The sequence below is a fragment of the Geosmithia morbida genome, assembly GCF_012550715.1.
Source record: "Geosmithia morbida isolate 1262 chromosome Unknown scaffold_0, whole genome shotgun sequence".
NCBI classification, from domain to species: domain Eukaryota; kingdom Fungi; phylum Ascomycota; class Sordariomycetes; order Hypocreales; family Bionectriaceae; genus Geosmithia; species Geosmithia morbida.
In genome coordinates, this window is record NW_023336187.1 from 460,773 (window position 1) to 471,639 (window position 10,867).

At 59.4% G+C, this 10,867-nt stretch overlaps 3 protein-coding genes across 3 annotated transcripts; 1 reads left to right on the plus strand and 2 right to left on the minus strand.

The window, feature by feature from the left end:
- Window positions 1-331: 331 nt before the first annotated feature.
- Window positions 332-1,165, plus strand: GMORB2_0143 (signal recognition particle subunit SRP19; the record flags this gene model as incomplete). The annotated part of the gene is made up of 1 exon (XM_035462129.1): window positions 332-1,165. The coding sequence occupies one exon, from the start codon at window positions 332-334 to the stop codon at window positions 1,163-1,165; it is 834 nt and encodes a 277-aa protein (XP_035325059.1).
- Window positions 1,166-1,529: 364 nt separating this feature from the next.
- GMORB2_0144 (dynactin 1) lies at window positions 1,530-5,667 on the minus strand (the record flags this gene model as incomplete). The annotated part of the gene is made up of 2 exons (XM_035462130.1): window positions 1,530-5,192; window positions 5,278-5,667. The coding sequence occupies 2 exons, from the start codon at window positions 5,665-5,667 to the stop codon at window positions 1,530-1,532; spliced, it is 4,053 nt and encodes a 1,350-aa protein (XP_035325060.1).
- Window positions 5,668-6,746: 1,079 nt separating this feature from the next.
- Window positions 6,747-10,867, minus strand: GMORB2_0145 (uncharacterized protein; the record flags this gene model as incomplete). The annotated part of the gene is made up of 3 exons (XM_035462131.1): window positions 6,747-8,184; window positions 8,233-8,497; window positions 10,858-10,867. The coding sequence occupies 3 exons, from the start codon at window positions 10,865-10,867 to the stop codon at window positions 6,747-6,749; spliced, it is 1,713 nt and encodes a 570-aa protein (XP_035325061.1).

The following is a 10,867-nucleotide window of genomic DNA, read 5'->3' on the forward strand; positions in this document are numbered from 1 at the left end:
TGCACTTTCTCTCGAACACAACACTGTCAAACTCGTAATATTCCCAATTACAGAAGAACAAAAATCAACTTCAACACGATCAGTATTACCTAAAAACAGTAGCGTAACCAGTGAGAAGAGGAAACGACTATTATTTTCCTTCTAGTCTGACCAACAAACTTGCTGACACACATGTGTGTTGGGGGAGGGAGGGGAACAAATCCCAGCCCCACCAAAGCATTTCCCAAAGTGCCCCCATCCCCACAAGAATTCGAACTTCCCCTTCCAAACCATCGATTCCATCACTCCCCCATCAAACCTTCCTTCCGCGCGCGCCGCCCCGTCAGAGAAAATGTCCCACCCGCGCGTAGAAGAAGTATCCGACAGCGACGATGCCATCTCCGATCCGGAGGAGGTGGACCTAGACGACTTTGACGACGGCGACATCCTCCGACAGCGTGCCCCTCCACCGCCGACGACGAGCAGACCTTCGTCCATCCCTCCACCCAGCTTCCCCGCGTCAGCCGCGTCGGGAGGGCACTTCCCCCCGACACAGAACCTGTCCAGCGACGCCGACAGGGCGCAGTACGCCTCCTTCCAGTGCCTGTACCCGGTGTACTTCGACTCGAGCCGGTCCCGCGCCGAGGGGCGCAGGGTGTCGTCCGAGCTGGCGGTGCGCAACCCTCTGGCGCGCGACATAGCGAGCGCCTGCTCGCGCCTGCGGCTGCCCGCCCTCCTCGAGCCGGACAAGATGCACCCGCGCGACTGGGCGAACCCGGGCCGCGTCAAGGTCGGGCTCAAGAAGGTCGCCGGCGCCGGCTCCGTCAACAACAAGCACCATCTCTATGTCCTCGTCGCCAGGTTTCTCCGTGAGAATCCCACCTGCGACGACAGCATGGGCCTGCGCGTCCGCATGGGCGGCCAGCTCCTCCCCGAGTTGGGCAAGCCCTACCCCCGTCCCTCCGTGCCGAGAGGCTGGAAGATGGGCGACCTCCTGCCTTATGCCAGTCCGGCCATGACCGGCGGGGGCGTCTCGGATAACCTGTTCAAGGATATGATGGGCGAGATGCAGGGCGGCATGGATCCCATGGCTGCCCTCATGGGTGCCGGTGCTGGCGCTGGCGGTGCTGGCCCGTCGGATGCTGGTGGGAAGAAGAAGAAGGATAAGAAGAAGGGCAAGTCTTGAAAGGGTCAGGAGGGAGAAACGATAGACGGGGGAGGAAGAAAAAAAAAAGGTAAAAAAAGGGAAAGGAATAGCATGGCCAGCTGATTCTTATCTTGTGCTGGACATCACCGTTGTCACGGTCAACGACATGGGCCATCTCATGATCGTGGAATGCTTCACGGCGCTCTCTGCACGAATCTCAGTCGTTATAAACGTCACCCACGCAATCAAAAGACCATGCCATGAATAGGAGTATTATACAAGGCAAGAAAAAGGACGGGGTATCTGTTCCCACGCTACCGAATAAGACAACAAAAGAGAACAGCAAAAGTACAAGGTCTACACTTGGTGTCCAGTGTGTGTATGCGTGTATGTCCACCCAGAATTATACAGCAGCGCCCAGCCTCCCCTGGAGCGCTTCCCACTCCTGTGATCCCACAATCTGCACCTGCCGTCCTCCCGCCGACCCGCTCACCATTTTCCTGCCATCCGACCCGGGCAGTCTGATCTGAAGACGGGCAGCCGGGTCACTGCGTAGCCGAGCACCGTCGTTGCCGTTGCCGTTGCTCCTCTTCGACGTCGCCGACGTCGACGCCAGCAGCTCCGACTTCTTAATCACGGAGCTCTGCCAGCTCTTCCACGCCTCGTAGCCCTCCGCGTGCTTGGCTGCGTGGTACTGCGGCGTCGTCTTGGCCGGCCGCCACGCCAGCTTGTCCTCGGGTAGCTTGCCCAGTTCAAACGGCGCGGCCGACGAAGCCATGCGCACCAGCTCCCTGAGCACGTCCTTGCCCTCCGATACCACCAGGGCCTTGCGCTGCTCCGACACGCTGGCTGGCTTCCTCAGCGGCTCTACCAGCCATTCGTGCTTGCCCTGCTCCGTCATGCGCGCACGGCGGTTGTCCTCGCGGAGGTAGCGCACCGCGGATTGCAGGCTCTCGATGTCCTGCTTGAGGGCGTCCATCTCGCGGGCTGTCGCCACGGCACGCTCTTGTCCAGCCTTGGCACCGGCCGCACCCGCGTCGGCTCCGTCGGCGTACGCCCGGCTGTCGCTGGCAATCTTCTTCCACTTGTCGCGCTCGCTCTCGAGGTTCTTGAGCTCCCTATCTTGCTTCTCGATGTCCTCCTTGAGTCCCGTGATCTGCTCGCCAGAGACCTCGAGCTGCTCCTGCAGGCCGGCGATGCGGTCAATGTTGTTCTGGGCATCGCGCATCCGAGCCTCGAGCGTCTCGATCTTGAGCACCGCCGTGCTGAGGTGCTCGTCCCTCTGGGCAACCGTGCGTCGGGCCTCGGCGTACTCCTCCTTGAGCTTGCGCAGCTCCTCCTCAGCATCGACGGGCACCGTCTTGAGCGCCCTGAGCTCATCGCTGCGGAGCTTCCAAGGTGCCGGAGGCATGTCAAACTCCTGCGTCTGGTCCAGGTCCATGGCCAGGGCGGCCAGGTCGTTGATCTGGCCGCTGGCGATGCGGAGCTTGTTCAGGTACTCGGACAGGAGGTCGGACTCGTTGACCGACGTCGCCTCGATGACGGCCTTCTGGATGACCTCCTGGATCTCGACGTGGGTGAAGGTCTCGGTACGTCCCTCATCCTTGGTCAGGTGCTTGTGGACGGCGAGGCCGATGTGGCGAGCGAGGTCCGTCGCCTGTTGCGTGGCCAGCTCGCACTGCTCAAAGGCGTCCCTCGTCGCAGGCAGCAGAGACAGCGACCGCGTCTTGAGCTCCTCCAGCGCCCGGACGGCCTTGCCCGCGACAACCTTGACGCTCCTGGTCTGGGTGATGGCAATCTCCGTCTTCTTGGCAAAGTGCTGGGCCAGCTCATCCTCGTCGCCTCCTTCGGCCGGCGTGGCCCTCTGGACCATGTCGCGTAGCGTGGTGAAGATGACGGCAGCCGAGTCGAGGCGTGTCTGGACCACGAGCGACCTGACGTGGGCCTCGTCGGCATAGCTAGCCAGGTCGTTGCTGGGGATGTGGACCTCGGCCAGATGGGTCATGAGGGCCATGGTGCGCTGCAGCTCGTCGGCGCACTTCTGTTCCTTGAGCTCGTCGCGGCGTAGGCCATCAATCCATCCATTGAGGGCGCGCTCGACAGGCTCCAGCTCATGCAGGGCGTTCTGGTAGCGGGAGAACTGCTCGATGGAGCAGTGGCTGATGTTATTGACGAAGCGGTCGCACATAGACGAGACCCAGACGAGCTTGTCGACGGCGTCGCACCCGGCAATGATGTCATCCTCATGTCCGGGGTGGGCCTGTCCGTTGATACGCTCCTTGATGAAGCCGTTGAGAATGCCGGCCTTGAACGCCAGGCGGCGGAAGCGCAGGAGGGCCAGGACGGAGTCCTTGTCGTCCCGGTACGAGTCGGGCAGGAAGAGCTTGACAATCTCGAGGTGCTGCTCAGCTTCCTGGGCCTCCAGGCGGCGCAGCTCGAGATCGATCGTCTTGGCCTGGGCCTTGGCGGCCGAGAGCTGCAGCTTCATGTTGAGGTCCATCATGGCGCGCGAACGGTCGTTGAGCTTCTCTGACTCGCCCTCGGTCACGGCCTGCGAGGCCCTCATGTCCTCGAGGTCGTTCTGCAGGTTGGTCACCAGCTCGCGGAAGCGCGACAGCGTGTACTCGAGGTCGTCCATGTTCTGCTCCTGCTCGAGAGCGCGGCGGGCCTGCTCGGTGATGATGCTGTCCCTGAGGTCTAGCTCCTCTTGCAGCTCCTTTTCATTCTGGACATGGTTGGCCTCGAGCTCGTCGTTGATCTCCTTGAGGCTCTCGAGGTCGTCAATGACGGCCTGGAGCTCCTTGACCTGCTCAGAAAGCGACATGTTGCGCTCGCTCAGGTCCTCGATGATGTCCTCGGCACCGAGAGCATTGTCGAGCTGTTGGCGGAGGTCCTCGACAACGGTCTCGGACTGGGTGAGCTTCTCCTGGGTCGACGTGTGCTGCTCCTTGAGGGTGTTGAACTCCTTGAGATCCTCCTCCAGGCCAGAGATCTGGTCCTTGAGCTCCGCCTCGGACTCCTGCGTCAGGTCTCGCAGGCGGAGCAGGGCCTCTCGTAGCCTCTCATTTGTCCGCTCCATCTGCAGCCAACCCGTACTAGCACGCTCCTCGGAGGACATGCCCTGGCTGTACTCTGAGTTCTCCTCGCGCAGCACCTCGACCTCGAGTTCGAGCTCCTCAACCTTTTGCCTGAGCGCGTCGGCCTCGGCCTTGAGCACCTCGGCAATTTCCTCGGCCATCTCCCGGTCGAGGGTGGCCAGCTCGAGGGCTGTCTCATGTTCGGCCTGCATCGTCTCGACGGACTCGAACTTGGCCTCGGCCTCCTTCATCATTTTTCGCAGGTCATTGTTCTCCTGCTGCAGGGGTTGATATTTCTGCTGCAGCTTCTGAACGACGCCCTCATACTTGTCGCGCTCGGACTGGACCTTGTCGAGCTGCTTGATCTTGTCCCTGTCCTCGAGTCGTTTACGCTCGAGAACCTTGAGTTTGGCCTTGAGGTCCTCGATCTCCTTGCTGGCGGCGGCGGAGCTGGCGGCCGTAGCACGCGGTGTCGTAGCCGCCGAAACCTTTCTCACTGGTGGAGCCGTACCGTTTGAGGCAGCCGTCAGCTTCTCGACCGTGTTCGACCTCGCAGCAGCGGCTCTCCTCGGCTGTGGCGAGATGATCTCTCCATCCGTGCCAAGGGGAGACCCCATATCGTCGTCCTCTTTCCCGCTGCCGTGTCCGGCCAGTGAGTCAAACGACGCCCTCTTCATGTTCTCTGGTCGCGATGCCGCTCCAGCGCGAGGACCGCCATGCGACGAGCGGCCGCTCAGTGTCCTCGTCGGGGCGCCGGTGGAAACTCGCCCAGCTCCGGAGGAAGGTCTCCCTGTGACGGAGGACACGGATGACTGGCGCGCAGTCCGAGTGGTGGCCGGCGCGGCCGGGGGTCCCATGGACGTCCTCGTGCCGGCACTCGACGTTCGGGGCTTGACACCACCCACCGAAGGCGTTCGCGTGTTGGAGGGCGTGCCGGTTCTGGGCGTTGATGCGCTCGTAGGCGGTTTTGTAGGCGACTTGGTAGGAGACTAATTGTTCAACCACACAAACGGTCAGCTCTCAGCCGGGCTATCGCTGGGAAGAGGGGGGGGGGAGGGAAGAGTTGCTACTAACCCTGACTCCCAACGCCCTCGCCTTGGGCACGGGGCTTGGGCTGGGAGCATTCAGACTCCTCCTCCTGTTCAACCCCGCGTCCGGACCGGTCGACGCCCTCGCAGACGCCGGGTTGAAGCTGCCGGGCCTGCTGGACTTGCGCGCAGGAGCAGCAGCGGGTTTGGGCTGGGCGAGGATGGTGGCCATCATGGGCTTGACGAACATGCCGTATCCCATGGGGCAGTCAAAGTACCGCTCGCCCTGAACGCTTCCGTCATTCTTCCCCGTCTTCTCGTCGAGCTCGACACCGATCCACTCGCCGACCTGGAAGTTGGTCTGTCCGGCGAAGCGGACGGTTCCTCTGCGGCCATCGTTGAGCTGGACCGTCTGGCCCGGTTTGAACTCGGGCATTGTTTCTGTTTCTGTTTCTTTTTTTTTTATTCCCTTGCCTCTCGGTGGTGCTATTAACTATGGAGAAGCGAGAGAGATGGCGACGGGCCGAAAAACCATGGCGGATTATATCGACTCTCTCGCGTTGTGCTGCTTGTCGTCGTCGTCGTTTGCTTGTCGGCTACTGTTGATTGACTATGAGAAAGTTACCGCTGTCCCCCCCCCCCCCCCCCCCCCCCCCAAAGATTTGTTGCTCCTGAACGCTGTGGCAGAGTGGAGAACGCGTCGGTTGGGCTAATAAACGCGAACCTGGAAACTTGGGGCAGGAGCTACTCCAGGTACTCCGTACCGCCTGCCGGGTTACGTCGTATGATATATGTATTAATCTGCATCAGCGTCTAGCAAGCACATGCATCACATCTGAGCAGATCATGAGTAAATAAGAGACGAGAATATTCTACAGGCCCTTGATCCACCGTTATTCACGTCTAACATCGTTCAACATATTCTTTCTCTCTTCGTTCAGTGACTTGGAATACAGAGTAACAGCTGTTCTGTTTCATTGTGCTGCCACGGGCCCACGACAGGTCATCAGCTTGACGCTAAACCCAATACGGATGGATGCATGACACAGTCTGGGTTATCAAAACTTGGGACTCGCCGACTTTCTCAAGATCGACACGAATTGACTGTTCCAAGGTCTCCGCCGTCTTGATCATTACCCGCTATCATAGTAGTATTATATCTTCTACTACAATGAACTGTAGATACTCTTCAACAGTAGAAGGACATAGAGCAAAGAGAAAGAAGAAACCCCTGATTCCTGGTGGGGGGGGGGGAGGATTGACTGGATAGATGTACATGTATACATGGAAAGAATAATATATACTACTAATGCAAGATATGTGTTGTGTAGTAATGTATGTCACTGCCCTCTCCGAATAGGGGAGTCCATCATATCTCTCTGCCTGTCTCCGCCCCGTATCCCTCCGTATTCCCCGTCCGTTCCTCTTGCGTCCCCGTATGTCTCTCTCCGCGACGTGCCGTGTGGCTCCCCAGGCATGCTCATACTCGTACAGGGTGTCCATCATCCCCTCTCATCAACGCCCCGTCTCCTTGGGCCAAACCTCGTTCACCCACTCGAGAATCTCAAAGTTGAGTCTCCTCTCGGTCGCCTCGTCGAGCGTGGTGGCGGTGGCGGCGACGCGCACCGCCATGACGCCCAGGTGCTTCTGGAACTCGACAGTCTTGAGCTTCTCCATGTCGTCGTCGGGGTAGGCGACGGCGTGCACGATCAGGTCCGGCCCGACGATGCCCCTCCACAGCGTCGCCATCCACTGCCAGTGGTCCACGGGGCCGTAGTTGCTGAGCGAGCGGCTCGTCGCGCACGCGAACCGATCCGACATGGAGAGGCTGAAGCCGTCCTTGAGCAGGGCCACCGGCGTGGCGACGCTCGGAGCGGGGAGCCGCGCCGCCGTCGTCGTCGTCGTCGGGGACACCTCGTCACCGTCTCCGGGCGAGGCTCTGCCCCCGGCGGCTGCGGGCTCGAGCACGTGCCGCGCCACCTCCTTGGACTTTTTGTGCCAAGACAGGATATCCTCAAAGATGGAAGGCATGCGGTCCTGCAGCTCGCCCGCAGCGGACGAGATCGCGCCACCGTCAAAGGGCGACTCGTTGGCCCACGCGCGGAGATTGGCGCGCTGACACCCCGCCAGCGTCTTCTCCACTGCCTGCGACACCTGGTGCAGGATATCGCTCCGCGAGCCCTCGACGGCGATGACGGCCCCGCGCTTCCCCGACGCCCCGGGTCCTCCGGTACGCGGCAGCGGCGGGCAGATCTTGCTCACGACGGCCATCTTGCGCGCGAAGGGGAGAGCCATGATCTGCTCCGCGGCGCTCCTCTCAGGCGAGCCCCTCCCGCCGGTGATGCCCAGGCCGGCCGTGATGGGCGGATACCCCAGTGCCGAGTCCGGATCGTGGGATGTCGTCGCTGACGGCGCGCCCGTCGTTGACGACGCGGCCGTCGGCGTGATGGCCGTCTTGAGCGGCGGCAGACGCACAGACTCGGCCGGCGGGCTGCGACGGTACGGCGCATAGCCCGCCGACGCTGCCGTCCAGGGTCCGGAGACGCCGGCAGGTCGTGGCGGTGGTGGCGCCCGGTGCGGCGGGCGCGGGACGGATGGCTGCCTGGCCACGACGCCCGGGCCGGGGAGGGCGGTGCCCATGGGGGGGTACCCGCCCCGCGACTGGGCGTCGAAGCCGGCCGACGTCGGTGTCCTGGCGGCGGGGGAGTACCCCTGCGGGTGGTTGTGGTGCTGGTGCTGGTGGTGTCGCGGGTCGTGGGCGGACGCCCAGGTCTGGATGGGGTGTATGCCCGGGTGCCCCTCCGCGACGGTGGTCAGGCGACGTCTCTTGAGTTCCGGCGATGCCATATCCAGGTCGTCGAGCTCGCTGGCGGTCCTCACGATCCCACGTCCCGGCTGCTGCTGGTGCGGCGGGAGCAGTGCCGAGGAGTCGGGGATGGAGTCGGATCTCTGCCTGGAACCGGCCGAAGGTGGTGCTCGGGGCACCCTAAGGCCGTTGCACCTGGGGCATCGCTCCGAGTCGTCGTCGTTCAGCCTGCTAGCTTGTGAGGCCTTGCTCCCGCGGCGTTTGGGCTGGAAGCGGTAGTCCGGGTACTGCTGTCGATGCCGCTTAGACTCCTCCTCGGCCAATCTCTTCCACTGGGCCTTGACCTCGTCCGTCTCCTTGGCCCAGCGGTCTCCCAGGATCTTTGATATTTGCGGGTTGGACAGCGCCGGGTTCTCGGCCGTGGCCTGTGCGGCCATACGTGTTCGGTAGAGTATGAAGGCTGTGGGGAGGGAAAGGAGAGTGGGTGGGTTTGATTTCGTCATCGGTCAGCGGGTTCACAATGGATGTTGGCGATGTCTCTACATACAACCCCTCGTCCTCCTCCTCCCCCTTTTGGGGTAAAAATAAGGGGGAAAAAAACACACGGAAAAGGAGTGGAGGAGACGATGGTGGTTAGCTTACAATTACAGGGTCGAGGAACATGCTGTGCAGGTGTGCACATGCAAAGCTGATCCTCCCCGTACGTCTCTGCCTTTGTGGAGGCGGGTGTGCTTGTCATTCTCGTGTCGTCTATGCTAGATGACGCACGACGATGGTGGTGATGCTGCTGCTGCTGCTGCTGCTGAGACGGATTGCTGGACGCCATTGCTGACGACGATGCTAATGTCGATGTACTTCCTGTTGACTGATGCTGCTGTTGCTGCTGTCCAGGTAGAGCCACCCCTGGGCGAAGAATGCTGGGATCGTCTAGACCAGGTAGCTGCATCGGCGGATGGACCATTCCGGCCTCTCTATGCCGAAGAGTCAACGTTGCGACCTGTGCCATTGGCAGCAAACGCAGACGAGAACAAGAACAAGAGGCGAGTGGAAGAGCAAACAACGACAAAGACAATCTCGCCCTTCTACCCCAGGGTTCTAATAGTGAGGGGGGGGGGCAGGGGGGGGTGGGGGAGATTACGACACCTAAAATGGACGACGTGGTTTTTGTCAGTATCTGAACAGGGGGGGTGGGGGGGGGGGGGAGGGAGGGAGTGTGGAGAGAGAGAGCTCGAGAGGAAGGATGGGCTAGGGAAGACTTCAAGTCAATCTAGCTGACCCAGGTATGTGACTTTCAGTGCGGCCCATGTATCAGTCGGAAAGAGGCACCACCGCACAGAATATGGAGTAGAGACTAGAGAAAGATATGGGGGGGGAGGGGTGGTGAAAGCTGGAAACGAACAAGGGAAAGCGAGAGAGGGTCAACAGAGTTGGTTGACTCTCTCGATGTGGGGATTAGCCTTCTAAAAAAGAATATAGTCTCAAGGGAAAAGGAGAGGACGGAGAGGAGCAAGAAAGCCTGAGAAGAACAAGAACGACAAGAACAACACGGGAGCGACTAAAGGGAAGAAGGGGGATGGTGTTGGCGGAGGAGAAGGAGGAGGGGCGGCCTGGATGAGAACAAAGAGAGACCGGAACAGGATGGGGCGGGGATTACGGGCGACCAGATAGAGGAAGAAAGCGGAAACGGCCAGAGGATGACGACGGAAATGCCTATTATTATTACCAGCTTAAAATCAAACCTTTGTTGCATGCCGATCCCATTCATACTACTCCTTACACACAGACACGAGCGAGACGTGTGCGCGCGCGCAACCTCTTTATTTTTCTTTCCTGTTCATCAATTCATTTCTTTATCTCCTCCTTTCTTATCTGGAAAAGGGACAATGAGACCAGTCAGCTCTCTCTGTCTCTCTCTCTCGCTCTCTCTCGCTCTCTCTCGCTCTCTCTCGCTCTCTCTCGCTCTCTCTCCATCTCAAACCCGATCTCCTCTACACTTGATTCACTTTTTTCCCCACAACGACAACATGGAGGGGGTGGGAAGAAGAAAATGGCACGATTTCTCTGCCGAATTAATAATACGAATAGAGAGACTGGAGTAGATGCCGTAGACGGACTGTAGTGTGAGACTAGCACACCCAAGTACGTCCCGGAAGCGTTTCTTGTCATTGTGGTCCCCTTCTGTCTTCCTCGTCTCCGATGTATCATACGTCTGTCTACCTACTAGTAATAGTACCTACTAGTGATAGTCTATCTACCCGCTTGTGTGCAGTGCGTATGCACGGACTCGGTGCATACGCATGACCCCGGGCTGAGGCTCTTTGTCTCTCTCCCCATCGGAGAATAAGTTGGGCTAGCAAATCCTGGTCTCTCCCCGATCAGACATTTATTTTATTTTTATTATATACGCGGTCCTGCTGTCACCTCATACGACAACGTTCTAGTAACGTATGTAATAGTATGTAGAGAATGAAGAATGATCACACACATACACACACACACAGATATACAGAGAGAGATGGGAGGGGAGAGAGTGTGTATGTATGTGTGTGCATGTGTGTGTGTGTGTATGTGTGTGTGTGTGTATGTGTATGTGTGTGTGTGNTGTGTGTGTGTATGTGTGTGTGTGTGTATGTGTATGTGTGTGTGTGTGTGTGTGTGTGTGTGTGTGTGTGTGTGTGTATCTATACATGTCGGTTCAGCACGAGAAGAAGAAGAAGAAGAAGAAGAAGAAGCAGCAGCAGCAAGCGGTGTAGTGGTTCAACACATACATGGCAACACATTTGCAACGAGAGACCTTTGTTGGTCCCGCATGCAGATTACTTTTTGACAT